General features: G+C 40.2%; 1 protein-coding gene across 4 annotated transcripts in view; it reads right to left on the bottom strand.

Annotated features, from left to right (window-relative positions):
* KALRN (kalirin RhoGEF kinase) overlaps positions 1-16,581 on the bottom strand; it is a gene marked incomplete at its 5' end in the record, with an annotated part of 580,305 nt that overhangs the window by 98,815 nt on the left and 464,909 nt on the right. For all 4 annotated transcript variants that reach the window (XM_083356478.1, XM_083356477.1, XM_083356479.1 and 1 more), the window contains one exon: positions 8,149-8,395. In XM_083356478.1, the coding sequence (XP_083212604.1) occupies positions 8,149-8,395 (247 nt within the window). The remainder of the gene's footprint in view (positions 1-8,148; positions 8,396-16,581) is intronic.

Below are 16,581 nucleotides of genomic sequence, written 5' to 3'. Positions count from 1 at the left end.
AATTGGCACAGGCGCGAAGCTTATCTCAATGCCGCAATGAATTCTGTGGCCGTCTCGCTGGGTTGTTGAACTCACTGTTCAAAGGCATGCCTCCACACTATCACCGACAGCTTCGGTTGGAAATGATCACCGAGCCGTTTCTTCAGGTCTGCATAAGTAACAGACTCCAGCTGTGCTGGTGTGACTAAGTTCTCTGCAATGTCGAATGTTGCAGACCCACAGAAGTGTTGCGGCCTTCAGGCCATCTTCGGTAACTTGGTTGGCGTGGAGGTAGTTCTCTATTCTTGAAATGTAGGACGACCATCTCTCTGGGTGAGTGATATTGAATTCCTCGAGCTTTCCAACCTTCGACATGGTGAAGGTCTTTGTGGCTCAGGTCTCACATTGCCTCTTGCTGCTTCTTCGTTGTAGGCCTGGGACTGGACCGCAGGCGGGTGGTCGCTAGCGTGGCTTGCTAGGCCGACCGAAAGGGGGGGGAACACAGCCCCTGCCAGGTGCTGTGCTGGCCTCACCCCCTAGTGACTTTCAGCTCTTTCAAAGAAGCAGGATCCCACCTTCATCGCCAGTGTTGTGTAGTGAGTTCCTTGCTGGCAATAAGCAAGACAAGAGGTTGCAAACAGGAACATTGCTTTATTGAGGCAAACAGGAACAGAACTGAAACTGAGGCTTCTGCGCAGCTACTTATACGGTTAGCCACTAGGCGGCGGCCAATAGGTTTAAAGGAACCCATTCCCGCCCCAAATCATCCAATGATCTTCTTGGAGGCAGCAAGTCTGGCTTGTCAGCAACCGTTACACAGACACACCAATTGAGCAACCTTAAGCAGCATTCAAACAGACATGTGAAACAGTTCAAGTAAAATCCCAATACATTACAAATACAATCTTGGATCTTGCTCTTATCTAGTGGTCATCTGGATTTTGATAGCCCACAGCTGGTAGCCTAGCCCTATTGCTCTAATGTATGGCCATTAACTTTTTGGTACAAGTAGTTTGCTAGTATTGTATTTTGTCAGAGGCAAAAAGTAGATGAATATTTTGTGCATGGAGAATTATCAAATGACAGCGTTTAATTTTCTGATTCCTGTTGATGACATATTTATTATGATTCTGTATCAGACAAAATAACACCATCTTTTCATCTGAACTGATTGACCTGCCCCCCCCCCCACACACCCCAATTCCAAATCCATGGGCTCACACATTTTCCTTCATAATGAATGAGCTGTGCATTTTGGCCATTCCTTACCCTTTGATGACCAAATAGCTATCTTTTATTCCAACATGTTGAAAACTGCTAAGAATCACCTTCATTTGAACAAACCAGATCATGGAAACACAAATATTATGTCACCACTTCATTAAAATAAGATTATGAAAACATGAAAAAAAATGTTCTAATAGGACACCTGCCTCAAGCAAATTACTTTTTCCAATAACTGCAAATTGCCAGCATCCATGTGCCCTGTCTTGCACAAGAAAGGGAAGCATAATGCGTCATTATTGAATTTTGAGGAAGTGTACATGTGGCAAAAAATATCTTGGAAACATCCAGGAAGGCCAGTGGGTTTCTTGGACTGTAAACAACACTTTCAGTAAAGCTAGATGGTCACTTTTGGGCCAGTGGAAAGATTCCAAATAACCAGTTTCCTTAGTAAATTATGGAGGGATAAATAAACAACAACAAAACCTAAGCAAGCAAGCTCATGCTACAGTATGTTAAACTTCAGCCTAACGTTACCTGGAAAATGTACTAGTTATTGGCAGAGCAAGCTAACCAAACTGGCTTTTTAATTTTGCAACAGACATACTGCTATAGTAACGAATTTGCATGATGATACATGTTTAGGAGGAAAGCAGTGGGTATTTAAAAATAAAGACTTTTGATGTGAGGAAAGAGGTGGGATAAGCTGACTCTGTAAGGGTGAGAAGTCCAATGTCTTTCACTTAGTCAAAGCAGACATACAAAGCAGGGCATCTGTTTAAAAGGAAATGTCAGCCATTGCTCCTTTGCCTGCCTTTCCCCCTTTCCCTCTAATATAGCAATGACAGGTCTCATCATCCTGCACCATCCTTTAAATTTCAGTACTCCGTAAACTCCGCTTAAAAAGCAAAAAACATCCTCACAATAAGCTGTCGATTGGTATATTCCTACAAACTACCATTCTATCCACTAGACTTAACTTGAATGGCTGACAATGAAAACAAACAAAGCTACATTATAGCTTGAAGTGATGGCCTAGTTCACACAACACACTTAGATTATGATTGCTTGCACAGTCAGCCAGATGTTTAGGCTTTGATTTGGCATTTTCTTTAGCACCTATCCAGTCCTTCCAAAGAACCTGGGATAGGGAGATTTTTTTGTGATGGTGTTAAAAATATCATCATGGGATGTAAACTGTTCCAACTGACTGATAGTGATTTTTTGTCAGTTACAGATGCACCCAAGCCCCTATTACTATTGGTACTATCTTGATTTCTTTTGCCATAATTGTTCAATTTCTTTTTTGCAGGTCTTTATATTTTATAATTTTACCCAGTTCCTTCTCTTTTCTTTTGATGTCTCCAGGTACTACAGTGCCCACTATCCAGACTTTTTTTTGTCTTTCTTCTCAACAGTTGTTAATTCTGGGTTATTGTGTGGCAGATGCATGCCTTTTGAATTCTACAGTCCCAGAGCACTTTAGTGTCTTCATTTTTATCTTACTTTGTCTATTTTTGTGGTCCCATCAGTTCCTGCTTCCATGCAAAAGGTATTTCTTGCAGATATTCCAATGTACTGTTGTTGCTACTTCGTTATGGCATTGTTTCTTGTCAATCTGTTGATTGTCTTTTAGCAACTAAGTAGCTGGTCACTGTTTCTTTGGTTTATTTTGATTATGATTTGTCACAGCCAGTCATACGTTTAGACTGGGTCTGGCATTTTATCCACCTATCGAGTCCTTCCCAAGAACCTGGGGTAAGGAGATGTTGTTGTCTGATGGTATTAAAGGTGTTGTCAGAAGGTATTAAAGGTGTTGCTCCAAATAAAGCTGCCTTTTGCAACTCACTGGTGGTGATTTTACTGATGGTATTCAAGTGGTGCTCCAAATGTTTTGAGATTGTACCCAAGTTGCTTATTGCTATTGATAATCTACTTTCTTTTGCCACAGTCATTCTACATCTATTTGCAGATCCTTGTATTTTGTGATCCTCTCCAGTTCTTTCTATTCTGATGCCTCTAGATACTGTTTTATTATTATTTTGGATTTAGCCATTGTAGTTTGCAACCATGGGTTTGGGTTTAATGTCTTCCATGAGCCCAGGCTAGAAGTCCTGTATACTACTTTATATCTTTCTTTGGAGGAAAGCTAGCTTCTACTTGAAGTCTTTTGTGATTTCTCAATTTATGAAAGAGAATTTTTATTCAAGTAGGATTTGTTATTTCACCACTGAAGAACTTAATTTTATGATTTAGCTATTGACACTGTTGAAAGCCCTATGTATTATTTTCGGATATGGTTGGCTACATAGCCAACTAGTCCAGGGCTTGCTGATCTGCTGTGCCAAATAATCTAGTTTGAAGATTATTATAAAAGAAAATATGGAACTATTATTAATAAATGGCAAGATATCATAAGAATAATCATAGTGGTTCGAACTCAAAATAGACATCTTTGTGAATAAATTAAGCCCTGGTAGTTTTCTAAATCTTCTTAACATATGAAGTGTGAAAAAATAGTGATGTGCACTCTCTTTCTTTCTAGGCATCTTCTTCCATGTGTCAGGGCTAAGATACTGAAATAGAATTAGGAAACTTATCCAGCCTCAGCTTTCGAAGTTCACTGGATGACTGAACAAGTGACTCTCTCTCAGCCCCAACCTACCTTATGGACCATCATTTTAAACAAAAAACAGAAGGGATGCTATATATATTGCCTTGAGCTCTTAGAAGAAAGGGGTAATAGCAGTCTAAACTAAGAGTAACATAAAAAACAAACAAACAACGAACTGACTTTCTTCACCCAGCATCTAAATCGTAACATGGGCATATTTGATTTTGGTTAAAAGCACCTTATGTGTCCCATATGAACACAACATTGAGAAGAACCATGTTTACTGCAAAATAGATTGGGTGCCTGCTTTAGAAGAAGGGGCCTTGAACAATGGAGAAGATTATTACAGAGGTTGAGGGCTACAAGGTGGGACATTCTGTGGAATCCAGTTCGTTGGCCAGTTTGGAATTGCTAGGCAGGACTTTGTTAGTGTACCTGGGGCCAGTACTATTGTGAAGCAAAAATGGGTCTTTCAGGAGGGCAGCAGAGCTGAAGGAGTCCATTGTGAAGAAAAGTGGAATGCTGAGGTCACCAGCTGATGTAGGGTGGAAGACTGGGGTTTCCGTAAGTTGTAAATTCTTGTAAGGGTTGCCCTTGGGCTGTGCTATGAACAAGCCTCTTCAGTTTTATGAAATTGCATGGGCTTTGCCTGGGGCAGGTAGGGAGGGTCAGTTTAAGTCTGATGGGATTAGGCAAAGAGAGGCACTGATTTTGACCCCGGTCATATCTAAAAGACAGGGGAGGGGGAAGATTGCAGTCTCTTTTTGTTTGTTACATTTATTTTTCTCCAGTGCAAAAAAAATTCCCAGTTTGACTTCTATGTTTTGAGTTAAAGAAGACAGAAGTATTAGTGGGTTTTCTTTTTTCAAATTAGGTTGGGGGTGAGAAACTATCATAAGCAAAAGTAGATATAGCTCTGCTAGAATTCTTGTTCCTGACGTGCTAGGTTTGTTCTTGTTTCATAATATGCAAAGATCTTTGTTTTGTATGATGAAGCATCCAGTCAGGTGAGGCTAAAAATGGGAGAATCTACAGAGAGTTTAACAAGATAACTGAAAAGTTATTGAGGTCCATGACTGCCGCTATTATTAAGATTGTTGGAAGCGTTTGAAAGAGATGCTTCACAAAGAGTGAGAATACAATGAAACACTTCTCTTCAGTTTAAGTGGCTGCATTTTGAACATGAGCCTTGCAACAGGTTTGAGAAATATTTTTTCAAATTTTTGCTCGGTTCTAAATTTTATGGTATCAAGTAGTTCCCTTTTAAAAAAAATGTCGATCCATTATTTCACTGAATAATCATTACTGATAATTTCCTAGCAGTGTAAATCAAGAATGCCCTCTTGTGTGTAGAATGAAGAATAGCACATTAATCTGATGGAAAGTGGCATGGTTTGGCAGTCATGAGAGTTGAAAATAGTTCCAGAAGGGCTTTGTCTAAAACCTATTTTGTGTATGTTTATGTGTGAAAGAGAATGAGTATTTTTATGTTCATGTGGCTGCAAAACAGTTATCGGAGATAAAATTTCTGCACTTATATTGGAAATAAACATGAGATAAATGCATTAATTACAAGCATTTCCCATTTTACAGAGAAGACTCAAAATGCTAGAATATACCTTTGGTCCTTTTCCTAATCAAGCTATCATTCCAAACAATGTCTAATTACAGTGAACAAGACCTTTAGTAAAATACATGCAATATATGCAATCAAATTGGCCCTCTTTATTTCAATATTCCATCTATTCACTAAGATCCCAAACATGAAATGTAAATTTCATGCAGAACAAAAAGATTAAAAGAGAAATATAATTTAAAAATGCTTCTGATCAAAGAGGATGCAATTTAGTTTATAGTACATAGTGTCTGTTCTCCTAGTTTCACTGCCAGACTAGGCAATGGTTTATAGTTAAAGAGCCTTGTTAGAAATAAATGCTGGAGCTTACTTCTTATTTCTTTTTTTAAATGTCTTTTAGTAAGAGGGGCTGCAATTCATGATCCTTTCGTATTTTTATAGTAAAATAAGAGAATATGTTTTATAACTGAAGAACTAATGGGCAGGTCAGTTGAAGTTACAATCATTCCATTGCTCAACTTGCAGTATGAATTCTCCATATGAGTATGGGTTTCATGGTTTCAGAGATAAAATGTGGAAATTTTCTTTTCTCAAGGTGAAAGAGTTAATGGTTGGGGTCAGTAGGTCAGATACCTACTGAAACTGTACTCTTCTTTGACAAAGTGACAAAATTAGTGGACCAGAGAAAAACTGTGCATATAATTTTCCTGGACTTCAGTAAGGCATTTGATAAAGTAGATCAGGGGTGTCAAACTCAATTTCATTGAGGGCCGCATCAGCATTGCGGTTGCCCTCAGGGGGCCGGGTGGGTGTGGCCAGGGTGGGCGTGGCCTACTGGGTGGGCGTGGCTAGAGTGCACATGGCCTACTGGGTGGGCGTGGCCAGCTCTACATCATTCGCATCAAGGGTGCCTATGGGGGCCTGGGCAGGAGTGGGACAGATCTGAGGGTCTCTGGCAGAAGGAGGGTCTCTGGGCCAGGGCCAAGGCAGTGGGGGCCGTTCCCTCACTGTTTCCAGGATGGCTTCGCGGGCCACATGAAACCACTTCGCGGGCCGGATCCGCCCCCCGGGCCTTGTGTTTGACATGTCTGAAGTAGATCATAACCTGTTACTTGATACTGTATTAGACAGACTAATCCATCATCACCAGATGGATTAATAACTGGCTGACCAATGGTACTCAATGTGTAGTCCTTAATGGAACTGCATCTACATGGAGGGAAGTATGCAGCGAGGTACCTCAAGGTTCTGCCTTAGACCCAGTGCACTTCAATATCGTAATCAATGATTTAGACAAGGGGACAGAAGGGAACTCATCAAATTTGCAGATGACATCAAGCTGGGGGGGAGGAATAGCCAATACCCCATAAAATAGGTTCAAAATACAAAAGGATCACGGCAGACTTCAACAATGAGCTCTATCTAACAAAATGACTTTCATTAATGAGAAAAATAAGGTTTTACACTTAGGCAAGAAAACCCAAATGCACAGATATAGAATAGACGGTACCTCACTCAGTAGTACTAACTATGAGAAAGATCTTGGAGTCTTAATGGACAATCACTTAAATTTGAGCCAGCAGTGTGCTGCAGCCACCAAAAAAGCCAACACAGACCTGGGCTGCATTTACAGAGGGATAGAATCAAAACCACATGAAGTATTAGTACCACTTTATAATGCCTTGAGAAGAGCACACTTGGAATATTGTATCCAGGCTTGGTTGCCATAATACAAAAAGGTGTATCTAGAAAGAGTGCAGAGTGCAGAGAAGAGCAACAAAGGTTATTAGGGGACCGGAGGCTAAAACATTTGAACGGTTGCAGGAATGTGCAGGTTGTCTAGTCCTAAGAAGGACTAGGAGTGACTTGATACGGGTGTTCCAATGTTTGAAGGGCTGCCACAAAGAAGACGGGATCAACCTATTCTCCAAAGCACTTGAAGGCTAGACAAGAAACCATGAATGGAAATTAATCAAGGAGAGAACCATCCTAGAAATAAGGAGAAATTTCCTGACAGAACAATTTATCAGTGAAATGGCTTGCCTTCAGAAGTTGTGAGTACTCCAACAGTGGAGGTTTTTAAGAAGAGATTGGATAGCTATTTGTCTGAAATGGTATAGGGTTTCCTGCTTGAACAGTGGGTTGGACAAGAAGATCTCCATGGTCCCTTCCAACTCTGTTATTCTGTTAAGTGCTACAGTTTTTCTTGTGATGATGCATGGAAGGATAGATGGATATAACTGTTTTAAAAGGAACTCTTATTTTCAAGTTGGTATATATCAAGAGGAATTAATTTAGATTATTTTTTTTTGGTGGCTCTTCACTGTTTTCATTTTTCTGTCAGCTTCCTTTTCCAAGTCAAAAGCTGCTTTTTTTTCCTCCTCACTTCCCTGCTTCCAGTTTGCTTGCTTTTGAAATAACTAATTCAAAATTCCAAATATTGTTATCCATTTGAAAAAAAAATGTGTCAATGATAATTACTATTTAAGATTTTTTGTGTGCGAATGTTGCAAGGACAAGCCAATCATTTCTATCCAGAAAGAGAGAAAGTGGAATTATAATTGTTATTAAGGTTGGCTGATTGGTGCAATGAAATCAGTTTCCCCAGCACAAACAGACAAAACACACACAGAGATTGTCTCCTTCCCTTAGGCAGACAAAGGTGAAAAGATGAACAGATGCATCCAAATGTAGAGAACAATGATTATCAAAACATTTGACCTGACTGATGAAATTTAACTCATTTGATGCTTACCTTTTCCTGATGGGAAGAAGCAGTCCATTTCTACACTGCTCCGGGAATGGGAGATGCAGAGAGCACTGCTGGGGACCAGACCTTCTTGAGGTGGACTCCTTTCTGTGGTCCGCACCAGACACCAGCCTGGCCGTTCACTTGGCCTTTCGAGTAACTCCACAGTCTGTCCCACCTGAATACTCAGTTCACTGCTGTGACTGGCAACAAAGTCTTGCAGCACCACAGTTAGTTCACATCCTCCAGACAGCTAGGAAGAAAGAAGAAGAAAGAGAAGTAGACTACATTTGACTGAATATAACAATATCTTAGTGAGGTGCGGTGGCCTAACTGTTAAGATACTGGGCTTGTCGACCAGAAGGGAGGCAGTTTGAGACCCAAGCATTATGACATGGAGTGAGCTCCCATTCCTGCCTCAGCATCTACCAACCTAACAGTCTGAATGCAAGTAGATAAATAGATACCAGTTCAGGGGGAAGATAATAGCATTCCATATGCCTCAGCATATAGTCATATAGGCCCATGACCATGGAAATTTCTTCATATAGCCCTTGGCTAGGAAATCTTGATGAGCACAATCCCCTAGAGTCAGACATGACTGGACAGGGGAAACCTTTACCTTTTCAAAACAATATCTTAGGTTATACTGAACCCTGATACCTAATGTCCTTGCTCACTTCTTAAAAGAAAAAAAACCTTAATTTTGACTGTTTACAGTAGGCATACACATGCAACCTTGTGTGGTGTACCAGCCCTTTTTGAAATATAATCCATTGTGGCCAAATGCCTCTATTGTTAAGATGGATGCGCCACCAAGGTTATGGAACCACATCTGTCTCAAAATATATGCTACCAAGTGTCCTCCAACACCTCAGGACTCACGAACACTGTCAGCTCCAACTGCTATAGTAACACAGCTAGCTAACAAACAGCTGATCAGTATGCCACCTGTTATTTGTGGTTTGGAATTATTTTTAATCTACCAGGCTGGCCTTTTCCCTGTCTAGGAGTTGTGCAGGCCTGATTTAGAATTAGAGCTAATTATGTGTAACAAATCAAGTTGGTTCTATTAGTTGCTGTAGTTTTTCACATTCTGTGGCTTCCAAACCTACTCAAACAGATAATTTGTTATCAGCTATCACTGATCTGGGCCAAATTAGAAGGACGAATTACTATCTGGGCCAAATCAGAAGGACGAATTACTATTAGTGAACACCATTCTGGGTGGAAAACTGAATGCTATTACTTCAAGAGATTTGAACATTCTGACTTTCATGTATCATTACTAACAAGATATTTCTTTTTATCATGTGCTAAATGCCACTTAAGGTATAGGTTGAACCATGACTCTGGTTCATTTGGATTCCAGCCAGATTAATCACACTGATATTCACCAAGTACAGGAAGTAGTTTCTAGCAGCTACAAGAAAATTCTTTGGAGAATTCATTTTCATTATGACTGTAGGGAGCACTTCTAACCTCCCTGAAAGAATTCTTAGTTTTTCTTTCAGATCAACAAGCTGTTGAGTAGCAAAGGTGTTAACAAGTAGTGTGAGTCAGAATGTCACGGTTTGCTCCTGCTAAGGAAAATAAAAATTAGCTGGTTTATTCCAGTGTTGTTGAAAGTTAACTCCATGTTTCCATAGCAAATGATACCAACAATTTTATAAACTGTTTCCCCCTCTATCAGTGATTAATTACACTGACCACCAGGAGGCACAGTGTTACTGATTTCATCATTATTGGGAGTCATCAGATATGGGTAGTAGGATGTTGTTTTATAGAATTGAGCTGATATAAATTTGCAGTTTAGATTACTATAAATATGGCATCAGCTTTAGGAATTATCCATGTCCTGGCACTCAGCAGTTTTAGGAAGAGATTTCTAAAAGGAGGTCTGATAGAATCTTCATTATGGGATCGTATAGTGCGTATCATTAGTTATTTTGTACTAAAGTCCACATTCAGTTGCTGAGAAGTTCTGTTTCCTTTATGCCTGCTTGTGGTCTTCTGTAAAAGGCATAGGGAATGGTCTTGAAACACTGAAGGAAGAACTGTTACCAATGCAACAATCAGATGTGGCTTGAACCTACTACACCAAGAAGCTAACTTGAGTAAAAGTCTCAGACTCCCCTCCCCCAGTTCACACAAAGACAAAGGCAGGGGACAGGGAAAAGATATTCAGACTTGCAAAATTCTGCTACTATAGCTGTTAAAATAAATTGGTTTCTTAGTCTGGTCTACTTTATACTGCTGGCAGCTTCTCAGACATGATTGGTTCACCATTGGCTGTGCTAGACATACACTGAGTGTGGGGTAATTTACTCCAAGGTAACCACTGTGGTAAGTGTATGTTGGACTACATATTTATTGATTGATCATATTTATATGGCCACTCATCTTACAGCACAACTCTGGATGGTGTACACGAAGCCATAAAAATTTCAATTTCAAAACATTTCAAAAAGTACCAAAAATTTAATATCATTATAAAAGCATCAGATTATATACAGTGGAGCCACCTAAATCAAATTAGCATTCCCTTATGACCCCCAAACCTATGGACACAATCAAGTTTTAATGGCTCTCCGGAAGATTAGGAGAGATAGGGCCACTCTCATATCAAGGAGACTGATGTTCCATAGGGTGGGTGCCAGGGCAGAATAGGCTTGTCTCCTGGGTCCTGTCAAACATTGGGGAAATCAGGAGATTCAGGCAGTTGAAATCAGCATGAAAATTTATTGCAAGCTTAAACTCTCTACAAGTATCTGACTAATGGTCAAGATAAATGAGCGGGGGATAAGAGAGACATTCAAGGTGGGCTGGAGTTAGATTTCTTGCGAGAGCACAGAGACTCGTGACTTATGACATGTTTGACCCCTCCCTCGGGCTCAGCCTGGTCATCTCCTACACAGTTTTTGTCAGATATAACTCCTTAGAGACATGATGTGCAGATGGGGCAGGCGATGTAATTGGAAAGAGATGGTCCCTCAGATAATGTAGCCCCATGCCACAAAGGGCATAAAGATAAAAATCAGCAAGTTGATGTTGTCTGCCAGGTGTGAATTTTTCATACCCGTTCATAATTTTATGATAAAAGCACAGACTATGACGACACTGAAAAATTAACATTACATGAGTAAATGTTTGTTGCCTATGCACACCCGTTAACATTTATTCATTTTCCTTAACATCTTTTTCCAGGGCAACTACATATCTGTGTTCAATAAAAGGAGTTAATATTAACATGTAACTGAGCAAAAACAAACAAGAAAAAAATGTGCAGAGTGATGGATATGATGGATAGGAAATAGCTAATAACATTGGTGGTATTGTAAAATGTAATGAGTTTTCCAGCTAACACTAACATCAAATGCTATAACAATGGACAACAAAAATGGCCTTTTAAAAATAGACTATGGCAGCTTTTCCCAACCTGAATACTTTCTAGCTACGTGGGCTTCAACCTCCAGAATTCTCACCAAAGGCCTTAGTAGCTGGGGAATGGAAATCCATGTTTCTGGAACTTCTGAAAGGCTAGTCTTAATAAAATAGGTGGGGGTGCTAGAGCAAAGCTTTTCTGCCAAATTTTCTACCCTTTTCTAAACATTCATTTACTGACCATTCAGTTATAAAGGCAGTGCAAAAAGTGACTTATAGCCCATTTTGACTTATAATAGTTACAGCATTCCCATGGTTACGTGATCAAAATTTGGGCGCTTGGCAACTGGCATGTATTCATAACAGTTGCACTGTCCTCCGGTCATGTGATTACTATTTGTAATCTTCCCAGCTGCCTCCCAACAAATTAAGTCTATAAGTCTATATAAAGTCTTAATGGCTGCATGATTCACTTAACAACTGCAGTGATTCAATTAACAACTGTGAGAAAATTATAAAATGGGGCAAAACTCACTCAACAACTCTTGCTTAACAGCAGAAATTTTGGGCTCAATTGTGGTCCTACGTTGAGTATTACCTGTATTTATTCATGTATGGAGTAAATTATTACAGCTTTTTTAAAAAAAAGCTATTAGATTTTCATATATCCTGCAGTAAGCAAGACTAGAAAAGGGGAAAGTCTTTTGCAGATCTGGATTCAAGGACAGGAACTACTATAGTAAAAGCTGTTGTATTTAGTGTAAGCTATTGTGCTTGAAAATGCTTACTATTACCACTGAAAATAAATGCAAAACATTACCCAATTACATCACAACTACCCAAATAACTAACCAATATGTCTGGTTAGTATTAGCTTTTTCATGCTCTGTGTTAATATATCCTGCATAAAGTAATCTGTGGGAATGCTAAACAACATTGTGAAGATGGTTGCATAAATAGGTTTCTTTAAATAAGTACCATGTTTCCTTTTTCATAAACCCAATGTAGTTTATTCTTCTATTTATCACTCACTGAAATTGTTATAGGCAGTGAGAAAACCTAGATATAGATAAGATAATCTTTCTTCTCATTTTTTACTGTGGGCACAATGGCACACATCAAAAATGAAATTTAGTTGCCTGCTCTCAAAGTGAAACAATACATGACACACACCTAAAACATACTATATACAACACATGTATAGACCCACACCCCTACATATACATAAAATATTAAATACTGTCCATCTTGAATATATAACAGAAGGAGGAAGCTTGAGAGTTCACAAGGTTAATGCTCTATGGAATGAAACTATGGTTGAGTCTGGATGTTCTGCTGTGGATACCACAAAGCCTCCTCCCAGAAGGTAACAAGGAAAACAGGTTGTGAAGAGGATAAGTAGTGTCCCAGATAATCTTATGGACCCTGTTCAAACAACGCTTCTGTGATCTTTTCGGCAATCCTCACCACTCTCTGCACTGCCTTCCTATCTAAAGAAGTGGTGCTTCCAAACCAGACTGTGATGCTATATGACAGGATGCTCTCGATCGTCCCCCTGTAGAAAGTGGTCAGGACAGGGAAAGGAAGATGAGCTTTTCATATGCGACGCAGAAAGTGCAGGTGCTGCTGTGTCTGCTTCACCAGCTTCTTACTGTTGAGCCTACTCGTTAGCTGCACACCCAGGAATTTGATGCTGGTAACCATCTCCACAGGTGAATCATTAATGCACAGAGAAGTGTGGCTGTGCCTGCCTTTTCTGAAATCGACAATGATCTCTTTGGTTTTCCCGGTATTTAAAACTAGGCTGTTTTCCTTATACCAGTTCACCAACCCCTCAACCTCCTTATGGTAAGCATCCACATTGTCTTCACGAATAAGGCCCATTACTGTTGTATCATCTGCGACATATACAGGGAGTGCAGAATTATTAGGCAAGTTGTATTTTTGAGGATTAATTTTATTATTGAACAACAACCATGTTCTCAATGAACCCAAAAAACTCATTAATATCAAAGCTGAATATTTTTGGAAGTAGTTTTTAGTTTGTTTTTAGTTATAGCTATTTTAGGGGGATATCTGTGTGTGCAGGTGACTATTACTGTGCATAATTATTAGGCAACTTAACAAAAAACAAATATATACCCATTTCAATTATTTATTTTTACCAGTGAAACCAATATAACATCTCAACATTCACAAATATACATTTCTGACATTCAAAAACATAACAAAAACAAATCAGTGACCAATATAGCCACCTTTCTTTGCAAGGACACTCAAAAGCCTGCCATCCATGGATTCTGTCAGTGTTTTGATCTGTTCACCATCAACATTGCGTGCAGCAGCAACCACAGCCTCCCAGACACTGTTCAGAGAGGTGTACTGTTTTCCCTCCTTGTAAATCTCACATTTGATGATGGACCACAGGTTCTCAATGGGGTTCAGATCAGGTGAACAAGGAGGCCATCTCATTAGATTTCCTTCTTTTATACCCTTTCTTGCCAGCCACGCTGTGGAGTACTTGGACGCGTGTGATGGAGCATTGTCCTGCATGAAAATCATGTTTTTCTTGAAGGATGCAGACTTCTTCCTGTACCACTGCTTGAAGAAGGTGTCTTCCAGAAACTGGCAGTAGGACTGGGAGTTGAGCTTGACTCCATCCTCAACCCGAAAAGGCCCCACAAGCTCATCTTTGATGATACCAGCCCAAACCAGTACTCCACCTCCACCTTGCTGGCGTCTGAGTCGGACTGGAGCTCTCTGCCCTTTACCAATCCAGCCACGGGCCCATCCATCTGGCCCATCAAGACTCACTCTCATTTCATCAGTCCATAAAACCTTAGAAAAATCAGTCTTGAGATATTTCTTGGCCCAGTCTTGACGTTTCAGCTTGTGTGTCTTGTTCAGTGGTGGTCGTCTTTCAGCCTTTCTTACCTTGGCCATGTCTCTGAGTATTGCACACCTTGTGCTTTTGGGCACTCCAGTGATGTTGCAGCTCTGAAATATGGCCAAACTGGTGGCAAGTGGCATCTTGGCAGCTGCACGCTTGACTTTTCTCAGTTCATGGGCAGTTATTTTGCGCCTTGGTTTCTCCACACGCTTCTTGCGACCCTGTTGACTATTTTGAATGAAACGCTTGATTGTTCGATGATCACGCTTCAGAAGCTTTGCAATTTTAAGAGTGCTGCATCCCTCTGCAAGATATCTCACTATTTTTGACTTTTCTGAGCCTGTCAAGTCCTTCTTTTGACCCATTTTGCCAAAGGAAAGGAAGTTGCCTAATAATTATGCACACCTGATACAGGGTGTTGATGTCATTAGACCACACCCCTTCTCATTACAGAGATGCACATCACCTAATATGCTTAATTGGTAGTAGGCTTTCGAGCCTATACAGCTTGGAGTAAGACAACATGCATAAAGAGGATGATGTGGTCAAAATACTCATTTGCCTAATAATTCTGCACTCCCTGTATGATATATATATATATGAATATATATGAAAAATCTCATTCTGTGAAAACATAATTCCTACACACTTAACAAGGTAACTCTCTAGTCCACAGGTCTGCAACCCGCGGCTCCGGAGCCGCAGCTCTTTCAGCTGGCTCTTGCGGCTTCCAGTCCTCTGCCATGTGCAGTCCAAAAAAAAAAAAGTGGGGCTAAAAAGTTCAACCAATCAATTCAAATATGCAGGGTAGGTGCATATCTCGCCTTGGCTCCACTCTTCAGTCAAACCCTGTTCTGCGCATGTATGTGCATGTGCACACAATTTTTTTGCGGCTCCCAGTTTTTCCTTTTGTGAGGGAACCGGTTCCGAGTGGCTCTTTCACTGTTTCAGGTTGCTGACCCCTGCTCTAGTCTAATTAAAACAAAATATTTACTGAATACCGGCACAAACTTTCAATTTTTGTTAAAACTGACAATATTATTTAGCAGAGTCATATATAATATAGAGAAAGAGAACAGGGGAGACCAGGACGTCCACAAATTGTAAAAAGACTATTCCATATCTAAACAAGAAGATCAGATGAGTGTCTGTTGAGAAAGATTATATTTTCTACCCCATTTAGATGGGAGTATGAAAAGCAAAAGAAACTTGACCGTCAAACATGTGGGAAGACTGTCAAATGCTCTTTGCTTTTCCTGCTCCCACTTGAGTGAAAGAAAAAAACAAGACAAAAATTCTGGATAAACAATGAATACTAATTCTTTACCTGATTTTGTGGATATGTTAATAAGAACTTTAGATAAATTTGTCTCATTTATTTCAGAATGTTAGTTAACGTTTAAAAAACATAACTCAAAGCAGGAAATAATGAAAAACTGTCTTACTGTAAATTAAAATCATCATATCCATTTTATCTTTGCTGATGTACAGTATAAATTTGGAAAAGCTGTCTATATGGCCAGGGAGAAGCACTGGGACATTTAGAGATCTGTCTTATATTTAGTGCAAGAACATATCTCAAAACCTTTTAGATCTAGTAGAGCAAAACCTGCCATAGCACGTAGGGATGCCATAGCACAGGGGTGTCAAACTCAATTTCATTGAGGGCCGCATCAGCATTGCGGTTGCCCTCAGGGGGCCGGGTGGGTATGACCTGGGTGGGTGTGGCCTACTGGGTGGGCGTGGCTAGAGTGCGTATGGCCTACTGGGTGGGCGTGGCCAGCTCTACATTGTTCGCATGAAGGGTGCCTATGGGGGCCTGGGCAGGAGTGGGACAGATCTGAGGGTCTCTGGCAGAAGGAGGGTCTCTGGGCCAGGGCCAAGGCAGTGGGGGCCGTTCCCTCACTGTTTCCAGGATGGCTTCGCGGGCCGCATGAAACCACTTTGCGGGCCGGATCTGGCCCCCGGGCCTTGTGTTTGACATGTCTGCCATAGCACTTCTTCTCTGATTTCTAACAATATATTTTTCCTGTGTCCTCAGATTATTAAATTCCACATTTCTGTTCCACATTCTTGACGTGAGGTAAGTGAATGTTAACCAAATTAATGTCACACATTATATATAGACATTTGTAAGAACCAATAACAAAAAAAGAACCTAGCGT

The sequence above is a fragment of the Vipera ursinii genome (assembly GCF_947247035.1).
Source record: "Vipera ursinii genome assembly, chromosome: 1".
NCBI classification, from domain to species: Eukaryota; Metazoa; Chordata; class Lepidosauria; order Squamata; family Viperidae; genus Vipera; species Vipera ursinii.
Note: the sequence above shows the minus strand (reverse complement) of the source record. Positions and strands in the feature narration are given on the sequence as shown.